The following is a 14,425-nucleotide window of genomic DNA, read 5'->3' as shown; positions in this document are numbered from 1 at the left end:
CTTTCTCAAGCTTTAACTTTCACGGACTTGCAAAGTATCTGGAATAATCTCGAATAAGTTTTCTAAACGCCACGATAAACAAGAACGAGACTATGAGCTGTACGAGAGGTTATCGGCGAACGAGATAAAACTCACCGAAGAAACGTGTTTTATTAATGAATTTTTCATTGTTTCTCTTTTCTTGTTCCTGCGTAACGTGCGACTAAGAACAGTGTTCGCTGGAACGTGTCATTATCCGACGGAAATTCGTAATGAGGACGCCACGTTCTCGAACAATTCGATCGAGTAAGGTGGAAATTAAAGGAAAAAACGCGAATATCGAAGGAAATGTTACGAGCTGATATTTATCGGCTGATTTGACGATTTTACGCTTATCTTTCGAAAAATCTTTTTCCGCCGAAATTCCCCGTTGAAAATACGAGCAACGGTATATGTTGAATTTGAAAATGAACGTACGCGATTAAGCGGGCGTTTTTGTGGGATGCCAAACGCATGAATCACCTACGTTTCGGCTTGTGTGCGTAGTCATATTTGCAAGATACAATATACAAAATTAAAACGATATTTGATTCGTTATACCTTTGTCCGCGTAATCGTGCAATATTGAATTGTCACGAGGGGGGTAATTTTTTCAACGTAGCTCGAAACTTTCCTCTGAAATATCGGAGTCGTTGCTTTTATACATCGCCGACGTTTGATAGTTGGAAATTGTTCGCACACTATAGAGGTTGCGAGCGTATCCGATGCGCCGCGCCGGGCCAATCTTTAAAAGAGAACTCCGCCAATAAATTTAATACAACGCTAATTTAATATGTAGAACGTTTTCCCGAATTTTTCGCTGCGCTGATTAATCAGCGACGTTCTTCCTTTATTGCGAAATACCGTTCCAATCTCCAAAATGTACAATTTCCCTGTGAACTTTCGGAACGCGCGCGTATTCTCTTCTTGTTCGACTATTGTAACACGCGTACCAATTCGATTTCAATTTCTCGCTTTGTTGTTGGAATTTTTCTTACCTTGAGAACCAGCGCAATTCATCGGGGTGCCGTTCGGTCCACCATTTTGCACAGGCGACGGATACGATCTGCAAAATCGACCAACGAAACTATATTACGTTACATTCAATTATATTAACAAACGAAATTGTATCGATAATAATTATATTAAAACGTTTTTATCATCCGTACGAAAATAGCCACGCAATTCGTGATAGCAATTGTACTTAAAAATTAGACGGTCTTTGGTCAAGATCTATAAATCGTTAAACTATTTTCCCTTTTTCTTTCCTTTACAGAAATGAAGTTGGAGGAAATGCCTTTGTGTACCGACCAGCAACAGGTAATTTTAACCTATTTTGAAACACTTTTCGTTTTATTCGTCCAAGGATACTGGAGCACGCGCTTAGCATTTATACATCGTTTTAGCCAAAAATCGGCATCCAATTCTTCCAGCGATCGCTCTTTCAGCGTAGATTATTCTTTCGCGATTTTTCCTTCCGGGTGACCAAAGATTTTCACGCGCAGTGGCTCGTCATAGAAAACTGTCGTGCGTGTAACGCGTGTATCGCACGAAACATCTTGAAATTTCATTAGAACTTTAACGAGGCACGACTGTCGCGCTTATGCAGAATTATTACGCGCCAGTTACAAAATATTTACCGCTTAACCATCTTAAACGTATTAATCTAACGAATATTTAGTTACTACAGTTGGGTGTCGTTACAATGCTAATAAAATTTCGAAACTTTCGTACAACGTAATATGTGTTCGTAAAAGATGCCGACGAGTGTTCGAGCATTTCCTCGAGCCACGTTAAATCGAAGAAACTTGCTGTTTCTCCCAAGGGTCCGAGCGCGTTTCCTAAAAGGCAATTAAATACCGGTAATGTTAATATCTACGGGGTAGAAAAAGCACGTGGAGAAGAAAAGTAACAGAGGTGAGAATTAGCGGAAAATCGTAATCGGTGCAGCGTCGTTACACCGCATAAGCCCGCGTGCACCACATTTAATTGATTATGCTCCGTATAATCAAGCGCCAGTTACGATTGTTCTCTCTGTTATCTACCCCTTTCGTTTCCTCCCCTATCATCCTCGCTACCTTCCCTCCCTCCCCCCTCCTTCTCTCTCTTTCTCTTTCTCTCTGCTTTTCTCGATCTCCATCCATCTAGCTTTCGACTAATTACGAGGTCCTATTAGCATCATGCTACGCCAAAGGTGCACGCCATACATCGAAATCATTTTGCGCGAATTACAAACGTACGATGTCGTCTCTCGGCCCTCGTTGATAAACGCGCACTTTACGAACGTGAGTGGAAATCGTCGCGTATCCCGGAGCCGCAATTGCGGAAGATTCGAATCGCGAGAGTCGCGGAGATTACGTGTTCCGAGCGGCTGTACAAACTTCTCGGCAAGTGAAACCATTACGATCAGCTGTGTCGTTGGATCGATTAAGTAGTTTCACGTCCGCAGAATTTCGCCATTCTCGCTCTCGTTCTTCCACTCTTTCGATCTTTGTTCAGCCACGTGGCGATGGAACACGCGCCGATCAGCTTTACGCTAATATTTATAGCCGTCAGACTGCGTGGATTTCAGACTTTGTAAGGCAAACAGATTTCTGGCCGATGACGAATCGAAGGCTCGTTAAACGGGTCGTTCCTCGATCGATAAATTCCACGATCGTAGAATCGAAAATTCACGTAGACGCGTTAGTCGTAGTCGAGTCGTATTCATTTGGTATTTGGTATTCGATAGGACGCGTCGAAGAACAAAAGATTCGTAGGGTGGTACTCGTAGAGCGAAGGTGGCAAAAATATAAACAGAAATACGAGCACCAGCGTGGAACTGGAATTTGAAGTCATCGATTCGTTTTACCGCGTGGAAGGGAATCTGAAAAGCGGAGAAAGTCAGCGGACGTCAACGAGCATTGGAGTAGATACGAATGTACATGTAGAGAGGAGAAGGCCTTCCATTTAGCGGATACGCGGTTCCGTGCGTTCGCGATACACCGCACCATGCCGTGCGTAATGGGCACTCGGCCCGTGTTACAAATATTACGTTCGAGACTAAATACAAACAATCCGGTTTGTACGGTTTGTACGGCGCAACATAATGCGGACAGCTTCGTTGTTTCCGTTAAAATCGAAAATTATAGACCCTCCGATACGTTTGTCGAAGCTGCTGACAAAGGGGGCAAAATACGAAGTCAATATTTGCGCGTACGTTGTCCGGCCTGAGCTTTCTAATATTTGCGAGATTTCCGCGGGATTCATTCTTCTTCGATTTCTTCTGCAACAGCAGCTTCAAAATTATAGCGTAAACGAAGGTTTGCAGAATTTGAATTTACGCTACCTACTATCAGGTCGTCGGAAAAGTTTCTTACGTTTTGTAAGGAAATAATGGATGCACATTGTATTATTTTATCGAATTACGTATGATCAATTTTGTTCTATCAAAATAAAGATCACAACGTTCGACGGATTAGGTTTCACGTTTGTATAAAGATGCATCGTTGTAAAAGACGTGTCTGTAAAAGAAAGACACTTTTCGAACAACTTAATATATATTGGTAGGTTCGTACGTTATATCTTGATAGACACGTGGTAACGGTATTTAAATTAGTGCAAAGTATGCAAATTCATGATAGATTAATAATTAGAAGCATTATAACTCGCGACCTTACCGATAGAATATACTTGAGTTATCTGCTTAAATGATACAGACGCTAATGTGTTTTACTATCCGTATTTTACTTTGATATACGTACGTGTATTATTTAAGTACGTAGGTAGGTAAAACAGAACGTAATATGCGGTTAGAGACATCGATATCCGTAATAATTCGAACTTAAATGCCATAATCATCGGTCGTTTCCGCCTCGACGTAAATACTAGTTGAATGAAAACTTGAAAATTCTCTCTCAAGTTCGATTTGTAGTACGGCCGACTATTACGTAGGGTCGAGTCTGTTAATAACGAACGAACGATACGAAGTAGCGCAGGTAAAACAGTTTGTCAGAATTTTCGCCGACGATAAATCAGCTCTCGTCGATAAGCGTCGATACGACTGCGACGCGAGAGGAACCTTCTGGAATCGTTGTTCGGAAACTCGATCGAACGTCGATCCATCCGCGTAACCCTCTTGCTGTCGCGTCACGTGGTAGGGACGTAAAACGCGTCGCGGTATCGCTGGAACGTGGAGGCGAAGCGGTACTTTTCTGTCGATACGGTTGCAAGGAGAGAAACGTTTGCACGACTGTCGAAGACAGAACGATGCCGCGAAAGAAAAACTCGTCAGGACGAAAGAGTTACGTAAAGTATCTCGAGCGGGTATGGATCTTGGAGTGGGTAGAGTTTACGATCGAACGAAAACGTTCGAAAAGCCGGAACTAAGTTTATTTTTTGCCACAACGCCGCGTAATCGCCCGTCACGCTCGCTTTTGTAATCGTCGCGAAAGAAACGCACGACCGTCACGTTCGAAGAAACACACGTATTTTATCGAGTGTCGTTATTCGAGATTCGACAAAGTTACTTTTAGACGTCGTACGTCAAGCTACTTATAGTAGATGCAAGCGATATAATCGGTGTATTCACGCTCGAAATACTCGTAACATAATTTTACTTAAAGGATACGGAGAAATTAGAGCATTTCTACGTACCGTGCGATTCGCTGTGTACGTACGCTTTGACGAACCAACGAACGTTCCACCGATTCTCCCTGTTTATGGGTTTTTGTTCGCGTAGCAGCGCAGGTTGATCTGATCGGTCGGTAACGTTAAATAAAATCTCGTCGAGCAAGCGGACTTTGTACAAGCGAATTTCTCGTCTTTCGCTGCACGCGTTCCTCTCCGTGTCGTTAGGACGTCTCAACGAAACAGGACAACGGTAGTGGAAAGTTTCGTGTTTACAAATAAAATCATATAATATTACGTGGCAATGAGCGAACGTAGCTCCGTGGTTCTCTCTCCTCTGTGCAACCTGAAATGACATTTCCTCAGCGACAAACAGACCTCGTAACGATCGAAACGAACGAAAGGATATCGTTTTGCTTTCTTTTCTCGCGAACACCCACGCCGCGTGTTTTTGGCTAGTTACGACAAACCTCGTATATATCGAAAACGATCACCGTTTCATCGATATTCCATAGTCAGCGTTAGCAAAGTTGGCAAGGTTAACTCGAATCGGCGAGCAAACGTCGATAAGAAAGATCGTGTATCGCGTTACTCTCGTGAATATCCTTAGAAATTCGTTTTCACGCAGAGACGATAGTTTGGTGTGCGTGTGTCAGCGAGAGAGAGAGAGAGAGATAGAGAGAGAGAAGGAGGGAAAGAAAAGCTTTGAAAAGAAAGGGAAAAAGAAAGCCGCGATAAAAGTGGCTTCGTAGGGCTGTAGCTAGGTAGCTAGGTAGGTAGGTAGGTAGGTAGGTAGGTAGGTAGGTGGGTAGGTAGGTAGGTAGGTAGGTAGGTAGGTAGGTACGAAGACCATGGGATGCACTCGTACTCGTTCGTAGTGTTATCGACGCGACGCGTCGAGTATTCACGGTGCAACGCGCACTGGCAAACGATCGTTCGGATGCATTTGAGGAGAACCGTGGCAGCAAGCTCGTCTCTTTCCAATTTTTTTTTCCTCCGTCACGCAGCGCCGTTACCTCGGCGCGAAGAAAAAGCTTGGAATTACTTTGCGCCGTTTCTCCGAGCGTGCAAAGTTGCAGCTGCGTTCTGCGTTCCGGTTGGCCGTTCGTTAATAGCGCGCGGCCATCGTTATCTTCGCACTTTCGCGTCGTCCACCGCTGGCTGGCATCATCGGCCTTAAACTCTCGTCTCTCCGTCGTCCAGACAATACGGAGAGACGAAGACGCGCGTGTAGGCGTTGCAAAGGTGACTCTCGGCTCTCGGAGGAGAAAAGAATGTCGGGTTGCGCGCATCGCAGTCGTCGTCGCCTGTATTTACATCTACCGTCTACGTAACGCGGCGAAAGAATGGCGCCGACGGAAAACGTAGTACAGTCACGGGCAACGCGGCGTGTTTCTCGTGTTGTTCCTCGTGCCGTAGCTCCGTACCGAGCGATCACGGACCGAGGCGGTGATGGCATTCGCGAATCGAGATCGGCGAACGCGAAAACGCGCGCGGACCACTCCGTGCTTCGATATGCACGGCTTGCTCGTGAAGCTTGGCTAGAAAAATGGTAAACGAAGACGAAAGAGGGGAGGGAAGGGAAGAAGAAAGAAAGAGAGGGAAAGAAGACGGAGATGGTTCGTGGAGGAATTTGGTCGTTGAAGCGCGTTCAAGAAACGAACGAGCGGGGTCGGTACATCGGTGAAAACTACGTTTCGTAGTCGGCCTTTTTTTTCCCCAGTGCAACGTTGCTCGTTTTTGCACGCTAATTCGAAAATACTCGGAATAATTTTCAGCCAGAGCTATACCTACCGGTGGTCTATGTACTTTTTATGTGGCGCTCGGACCTATGTATCGCGGGCCCCGATGTACATGCATATAGGTACGCGTATATGCCACTAAGGTAAATATACAAGGTATATAAGGGTAGCGTGTAGGAGATGGTTGGTACATAGAAGTACTTGCTGGAAACGACTAGGGCAGTGAACGAGGGGGGGTGAGACGAGGGAGGCAGGCAAGGGAATGGAGAGATTCTATCCGTCTCTCTTCCTCCCTCCCTCCCTCCCTCCCTCCCTCCCGACCCCTCTCTCCACTTCTGCTCCTCCCTCGCCCTCTCTCAAGCCCTCTCCGCCTCTCTCGTATTCGCTCTCTCTCTCTCTCTCTCTCCCTCTCTCTCTATCTCTCCTCTCGTCTCCGTCTCTGTTCGCTTCGCTCCCTCCTCTTTCGTAGGGAAAGCTTCGAACCGTTGGTCGAGAACGTTCTTCCGTGTTACAAGGAAACGATTGTGAACGATCGAACGAGATTCGTTCGTTCTCTCGTAGCCGATCGTTTCGTTCCTGTCCGCCGATCAACCACGGAATCGCACTTTCCAGCACGACTTTCCGTTTGATCTTTGGAAAGAAAGCCGGGCTACCGCGTCAACGGTGTCTCGAGCGATTCATCGAATCCTCGGAAAACGGAGATTCTGTCGAAAGTCGGCATCGTCGGTGCTTTTACTCGACAATTGTTTGATCGAGGTACGCGTCGTTCCCTCCCGAGATCGCAGCTTCTTTTCCAGCTTCCGACGACGAACGTTGCGAAACAGAACTCGCTCTTACCGCTAAAAAAACAACCTTGTTCTTCGTGACGGCGATCGGCGGTGCGTATACCACCGACCCATCCTCGTCGTTTCGTCTTTTCTCCTTTGTTCTGTATCGGAAACACGTTTCCCGCGAACATCGACGAACGCGACAACGATCGGAAGACGTTCCTTGCGGTTCGAGCAAAGGAGTAGGCGCGAGCGTTCTCCGAGGAAGGTCATCCGAGCCTCTTCCTTTCGATCCATCGACGAGACGATCGAACGCGAGCGCGAGAGCTTCGGTGGAAAAAATCGAGGAAGAAGGAAAAAGCAAGGGGAAGATGGAAAAAAGGAGCTGAAAAGAGGGAAAGAGGCGAGGTCTCGCGCGGGGTTCGTAGCTACCCCTAAGCCGGGCTGTGGCTGGTGCTGGTGCTGGTGCTGCTGCTCGTTGCTAGGGGAAACCTCCAGAAAACTCTACACACATACACTGCCCGTATGCCCGCTGACACGTATACGCATACCCATACAAATTTTCGCGCATACACCGCTAGAGACACCTACACTACGCACAGACACGGTCGCCAGCTCGCACATGCTCACCGTTAAAGGGGGCAACGAGAGGAGCTCACGCACGTACGCTCACGCACACCTTCATGCGTCCTGGAAAATGTCGATAACGAAAAACCACTGCTCTTTCGCTCTCTCCTCCTGCCCTTCTCTCTTTCTCGCTACCTTTCTCGTCCGCTTACTCGCTCGCCAGCTCGCTCGCTCGCTCGCTCCACGTTTCGTTCGCTCGATGGTCCGCGCGCGCACCATCGCGAGTACCCATTTCCACTGTTCTTCGAATACCCTTTCCCTCCATTTCGTTTCCCTTTTTCGCGCGCGATCAAACCAGCTTCCGGAAAAACTGTCTCGTTGCAGCCGGAGGACGAATCGACGATCTCCTTCGATGCGCCGAGCCACGCTCGGTGTCGTGGTTCTCCGCCTTCGTTGCGTGGACGCTCTACCGAATCCTCTGCCTCTACCCAAGATTCTCCGAGCTGCTTATTACCAGACTCGTTTCACGCCCGATTTCCTCGCAAATACGACACCCCGGTGGGTAGCGAGATTTTTTCTAACCGATGTATCGGGTGGAGAAGAGAACGAGCGAACGCGGCGAGAAACGCGTATCGCCGAGCTTTCCTCGCCAAGTTTCACGTTGCGACGAAGCAACGAATCCGATTCGATGGTATTTCGCGACTAGAAACTTCTTTCTTAACCGCGTTCGTCAACGTAGCGCGTAGGGTTGGAAAGAAGACAAGAAGGTGGTACGCGAGTGCCAATCGATCGTAATAGACATTACGTTATGGTTAGAACGGATGCTGTGGAACAAGACATCTTGGAGAATGATGTAACCACTTTCGTAAAAGAATGTTTCGTAAGAACGTTCGATAGAAAAATAACGAAACGCTGAAAATTCGTAGCGGTTCTAATTGGATGGATAGGGACACTGACTGTGCTAGCTTGGCCTCGAAACGTACGACGATGATCGTAACGCGAATCGGACGATCTCGCGCGCCATGGAACTGCAGGATCGCGATATCTCTCGGACCGCGTCGATCTCTCGAGACCTTCGTCGAATTATCAGGCAGAAAAAGGGAAACGCTGGAAGGAAAAAGAATCGCTGGCGTAACCTTACGTGGCAACGACGTAATGGCTCTCGTAAAAAAAAAACGGAGCGTCCTGCGTGCGCGATAAAAATTTACGAGGCAAACAATAATCCGAAAAACCGCAGGCTCGGCAACGTTTCCAAAGTCGAAGGAGAAGGAGGAGAGGAAGAAAGAGGAGGAGGAGAAGGAGGAGAACCCGTGGTGGCGCCATCGTCTTCCGACAGTCTGCCTCCGGCGTACCAACGATTTTTACATCCACGCATGAATATTTATTTTGCGTAGGAGCGTCAACGTTTCGGCCATATCGAACTCTCTGGTTCGTCATCGCCAACCAAACGAGAAAACGGCGGATGGGTGATAAAAGTAACGCGCGAATCTCGCGCGGACGTGTCGAGAACAACCGGAACGAGTGCCCCTGGTATCGCAGATTCGTTTCGCGGAAACGTCGTTACTTTGATCGAAAGCCGGACCGAAATTCGAATTCCCAACTCGAAATCGTTGATTGGATGCGATTGAAAAAGTTGGCCGAATCATATCTTTCGTAGTTGGTGACTGGAAAGTGCGAATGAAAGGCGCGATAGAACGCAACAGCCGAGATGGAGAAGCTTAAGGAAAGAGGCAGAGAGACAGAGAGAGAGAGAAGAGAGGCGAAAAAGAGAAAACGAGAATAGAAGGAAAAAAAAGGAAAGGAGCGCGGATCGGCGGACAGGCATCGATTCTGGTCGAAGGTCGAACGACCTTCGGCAAAACGAAGAAGGGAGATTCCCCTGAGTGGAATCGACGTATCGCCTTAGGTCGCGTCGTAGTTCCAAGTTTCCAGTTATAAATTACAGGGTAGACGACCGAGTTCCACCGTTTCTTCTTCGGTCTGACGTCGACGAGGAACGTTCTCTCTTTTCTGCCGAGCCTGCTCCTTCGACGTCCGATCCTTTTTCTCTCGCGTCCTGTTTTGCTCCTCTGCGCCTCGATTCCCCCTTTTTTCTTCTCTTTGGTCGTCTAACTGCCCTAACTGGCTCGCAGAAGCGGTAGACCGCGTATCGAAACGTGCGTTCGAACCACGTGTGGTCCCCATTCATAAAATCCTCGAGCCGTAGCACGTGCATCGAAACCCCCTAAAGGACACCGGCGCACTTTTAAAACACTTCCCCGGGCTCCCCTCGCGATACGACCTTCCCTCTTCTTCTTCTTCTTCTTCTTCTTCCTCCCCTTCCTCTTAGCATATTCGAGTACGCGGAATAAATAAGCACCGACGATCGATCGAACGATACGCGGCGCTACCCTTGCGAAACAAATTGGCCGCGACATGGTGATTCGCGATCGGAATCGATCAACGATCGACCATCGTCAACCGTGATCTTACGGCCAACGGAAGAAACAGAAAGTGCAATAAAGAGACAGCTGCTCGACTTTCCAGTAAAAGAGAGGGGAATAAATTATCTACTTCGACACGCTGTGTACATGAAAATCGCGGCAGAGAAATATGTCACTTTGCGAGATTAAACGGAAGAATTATAACGCGACGTGACGCGATTAAAAAGCAAAACGGCCGAAGTAGGCGTGGATCTTTTCGAAATAGCTGATACGTGGACGAAGCTTTAGGGAAAACCAAAGAGAGTTTATTCACCGTGACTAGCGATGTTTCAACAATTTTCAAGAGTACGAAAAAAGTTTGTCTCTGAAACCGAATGAAAAGACAATTTTGGTATCACACTGTAGTGATCGAAAACCTACCGAATCTGGAAACTACGCTTGCCTGTAAAAAAATTGAAAACGTGGTTCGTTCCAATCTTATCCCGTAGCTTTCGTATACAGCGAGTCGCGCTTTCTCTGTCGATTCGAGGCCGTATAACAAAGATTTTGCGGAAAAACGAAAAGCATAGGAATGATTTTTTTCTACCACGTACTGTATACGATAAACCGCCCTTTTCCTGGCCATGTCGCGTCAACTAGTCCCTCTCTCTCTCTCTCTCTCTCTCTCTGTCATCCAGCGAATCGATTTTCGCTTCGGCCTCGTCTAGTCGCGCCTAGTAGCTAATCCATCGGTCTATCGCGATCGTCGTCGGGCCGAGTCAAGTCGGAGTCGAGTCGAGAATAATCCGCGTCGTTTGGCTCTTCGGTTCGCCTTTGGACGTGCTCTTCTCTCTTTTCCTCTCGAAACGAGACAAAGAACTCGAACGAGTCCTCTTGTTCCTCCCTCCCTTCTATACTCTCGTTGCCTCCTCTCAGCCGTTCGAGGAGCAACAACTCTTGCGGTCGAGGCGCGATAATCTTGCCTCGAATCTGTATAGTCGCGATCGATCGAGAGGATTCTCCGTTGCCGCCCCTCGAGAAGCGTGCTCGATTTTCATGTAATTCAAATGAAGCGTGAGCCGTCCTCGCCGAGACTGGCTAAGCCATCCTACCGAAACCGAGACCCAAGTCTTGCCGATCAAACGCATCGTGTATTGTTCTCGCTATCAGCTCCGTTTCGCTTCGTCTTACGCGTCGAACCGCGTGCAGAGAAAACCGCGTCGTCCATCCGCGACGTACGTTATTTCGAAACTTTGATCAACACCGACCTATCGATTTTCAATCGCGCGAGAGGCGCTTCCGAGTTTTCCAGTCCAAGGTCTGGGTTATTCGCTCCAATTTCCGCGTGCAAACTGTTCGACGCGATATCGGCTCTCGCGATTCCATGCCGCGTCCAGACCATCGTTCTCGTTCTATGCAGAAACTCCGAAACGAATTCGCCCTTCGCTCGTCCAAGCGTATAGCTCTCGCGTGTCTCTATCTCGATCGTTCGTAAAACGTCGTTGCGCTGTTACAGATCGGATCGTGTTACCCTTACACCGGTTTCCGTGCATTACGATTTCGATGGAACAGGCACGTGAAGAGGCGGTGGTTGGCGTCGCTGGGTCATTCGGTCGCGATAAACAGCCGCGCGGTTTAAAAGGTTTTCGCGTGATGTACGCTCGCGGAGGCTATCTTGGTCTGGGAACGAGAGAAGAAAAAACGAACGAACGAATGGACGCGACGGGTTTGCGCGCGGATTCTCTCGACGTTTTTTCCTTGCCTTTCGTTTTTTCTCGCGTTCCATCTCCCTCCCTCTTCGGCCGGTGGAAAATACGCGGAGAATACGCCAAGTGAGTCAATATATCGGATACACACACAGCTGGTATTCCCTGGCCTAGGTCGGCCCAATCAAATTTTATGATTTGTATCCATCTCGTTCCTCGCGATCCTGACCTACCGCCACCCGTTTCACCGATAGTACTCTTTTCGTTGCTTTTTTCGAACCCTCTGTACCTCCATCGGATTCCCCCTGCCTCGACCTCCGCGAAAAAAAGGGAGAGTGACTTCGAAAGTCAATAAATCGAATTTCTATTCGACGCTTTAAACTTTTTCCCTCCAGCCGGCTCGTTTTATCTCCACCCGCCGCACCAACCTCCCTCCCACTCTCCGTTTCGCTTTCCTCGCACGTTCGCCCCTCTCGCGTCTAACGCCAATGAAATACGAACGACCAACAAGATCGCGAATATTTTCTTCCTTTTTTCTTCGCTTTTTCTTCTTCTTTCTCGCGCTTTCGTTACGTCGATCCTCGCGATCGTCGGGTACAGAGTCCAGCCGGAGCGAAGCGCGGGACGGTCGTTTAAAAAAATAGCTCAATCGCAATCGAACGAGCTGTCTCGTTTGAAAAATATCGTTCTAGCGCGTGTCTCCGGTTTGCGAAAACTCGAACAGCCAGATCGCTACACTGTATCGGTAAAATATCGCGAAACAATTTCGAAATACACGCGTACGTTGTATAACGTACAGCGATCTTGAACGTGTAATTTACGTTTGTATTCTCGTTAAATATCGCGGTTTATCGATACAACGAACGATCCACTGTTCAAGCAGTTAGCGATGTTCGCAAAGCTCGCAATAAATATGTTGTAACTTCTGTACATACCTGTACACCGTCACACTCGTTTCAAATTTCACCGATATAATCGCGACCGCTGCGTCTCGCTACGGTGCTAATGAAATTTCAAAACGTTTCGTATCGCGCGAGTAACGTACGTATTCGTCGAGAGTTTCCTCGAATGTTCGAATATTTCCGTGAACCATCGTACGTACGTTAGGCTAACGATACATTTTCCAAATTACCGAACGTCTCTAAGCGTGTGACGAAACGACCACCGTGCCAGTTACAAGTTAACGAATTAACCGGTTTTCGTTAACCGTGGCGTCGAACAGGCTCGCGATTTTCAAATTTATTCTCCGCTTCTTTAAATTAACGGAGAATTCTCCGGTCGGTGGGAGTTTCGTCGCCGACGATGCCAACGACAACGGCGTCGACGGCGACGTCGGCGGTGCTATTGGCGAGCTTAAACGACTGGAACGAGTCTCGGCGTTCTCGGAAAACGTTTAGCCGGCAGCCGGGTGAAATTTGCAGTCTCGATCCGACAGTTCCTCCCCCGAAAATCTTCCACGCTCCAAATCTTCTCCGGTCGGGCGGTAAGACGTTTCGCGGAGAGAAACGAGGTCGTCCGTATGACCTGAAAACTGTCGGCCGAGCAGAGAACGAAAATCCAAAAGCAGAAGCCAGAGGTAGCGCCGCGTCTGCTTACGATTCGCGGCTCTGCCAACGCGGATATTTGCGTTCGCGTGCGAACGCGCGAGAAAACAGCGCCTCGCGAGCGGAAAAAAGGAAACGGAAAGAGAAGGAGACGAGGCAGAATAATAGAGAAGGAAAGAGGAGAACTGGCGAAAGGAAAAGAAACGTGGAACGAGTTTGGGCGAAGACAGTGGGGGGCGGGGGAAAAAGGAGATCAAGAGAAAGAGAAACGACCCTTCCTTCGAATCCCCAAAGCGAGACGCCACGGCGACGAGACTTTGACCGAGTTTTGAAGCGACTGCTACAGCGACGCGAGGACGAGAGGGTGAGGGCGGCGCAGCTGGTGGGGCCGTTGGAGGGTGCGGGAAGCAGAAGAGAGAAACGGAGAGGGTAAGCGAGAGTAAGGAAAAGCGAGAGCGAAGAGGAGCGCGCCGCCCTCCCAGACGACCTCCTCCGTTGCCCCGTATCGCCTCGTAATTTCTCGCATAGCCGACAGTAAACCATTTACCGTGGTCGGTGCCAAAAGTTCGCCAGTCACGCTTCGCGATTCTCGCGCGCCCTCCCGTTGCCTTTCGTTCTTTTCGTCCAAGAAACAACCGACAAACCACGAGCAAGCTACGTCGTCCTCCGCTGACGGAAAAAACCCGAGAAAATAAGGGCAACACGAAGCAAAGGAGAAGAGGGAAAATTTGTATGTCGTTGTACGGATTGATCGATCGATACCGCTCGTATACCTGTTAGCCGTCGACGCACCTGTTATCAGGACGCCACGAGATACATCGTAGAAAGTAAAACGCGAGGACGATAGACGATCGCGGTAACGTGGCGAAAAACGAAGATGGGTAGCCGAACTGAAAAGGCGAGACATGCCTCGGGCGCGTAAACAAGAGGGCCACGCGTACGTCCGATATGCTGGATGGCCAGAGAGAACATAGCTAAGATGCCTGAGGGTATCTACCGATCAAAGTTCCGCTCGGACGTGCGCGCGCGACGACCGGTCGAAGATATTCATGGGCGACTTTCCCAAACTTG

General features: G+C 48.4%; 2 protein-coding genes across 4 annotated transcripts in view; one reads left to right on the top strand and one right to left on the bottom strand.

Annotated features, from left to right (window-relative positions):
* Dnmt3 (DNA methyltransferase 3) overlaps positions 1-14,425 on the top strand; it is a 60,289-nt gene that overhangs the window by 20,936 nt on the left and 24,928 nt on the right. For both annotated transcript variants that reach the window (XM_069115844.1, XM_069115845.1), the window contains exon 2: positions 1,295-1,338. In XM_069115844.1, coding sequence (XP_068971945.1) covers positions 1,297-1,338 — 42 coding nt within the window. In that variant the 5' untranslated portion in view covers positions 1,295-1,296. The remainder of the gene's footprint in view (positions 1-1,294; positions 1,339-14,425) is intronic.
* The window catches only part of Tdg (Thymine DNA glycosylase), a 52,282-nt gene that overhangs the window by 25,583 nt on the left and 12,274 nt on the right, over positions 1-14,425 (bottom strand). The window contains exons 1-2 of one of the 2 annotated variants that reach the window (XM_069115847.1): positions 4,654-4,793; positions 1,017-1,084 (exon numbers count right to left, since the gene is read on the bottom strand). In XM_069115847.1, the coding sequence (XP_068971948.1) occupies positions 1,017-1,038 (22 nt within the window). In that variant the 5' untranslated portion in view covers positions 1,039-1,084; positions 4,654-4,793. Of the gene's footprint in view, positions 1-1,016; positions 1,085-4,653; positions 4,794-14,425 lie in introns of those variants that run through there. The other variant, XM_069115846.1, reaches the window with a different exon arrangement.

Source organism: Bombus flavifrons, chromosome 6, assembly GCF_040668555.2.
Source record: "Bombus flavifrons isolate JBK064 chromosome 6, iyBomFlav1_principal, whole genome shotgun sequence".
Lineage (NCBI taxonomy): Eukaryota > Metazoa > Arthropoda > Insecta > Hymenoptera > Apidae > Bombus > Bombus flavifrons.
This window is presented reverse-complemented; position numbering and strand designations above follow the sequence as displayed.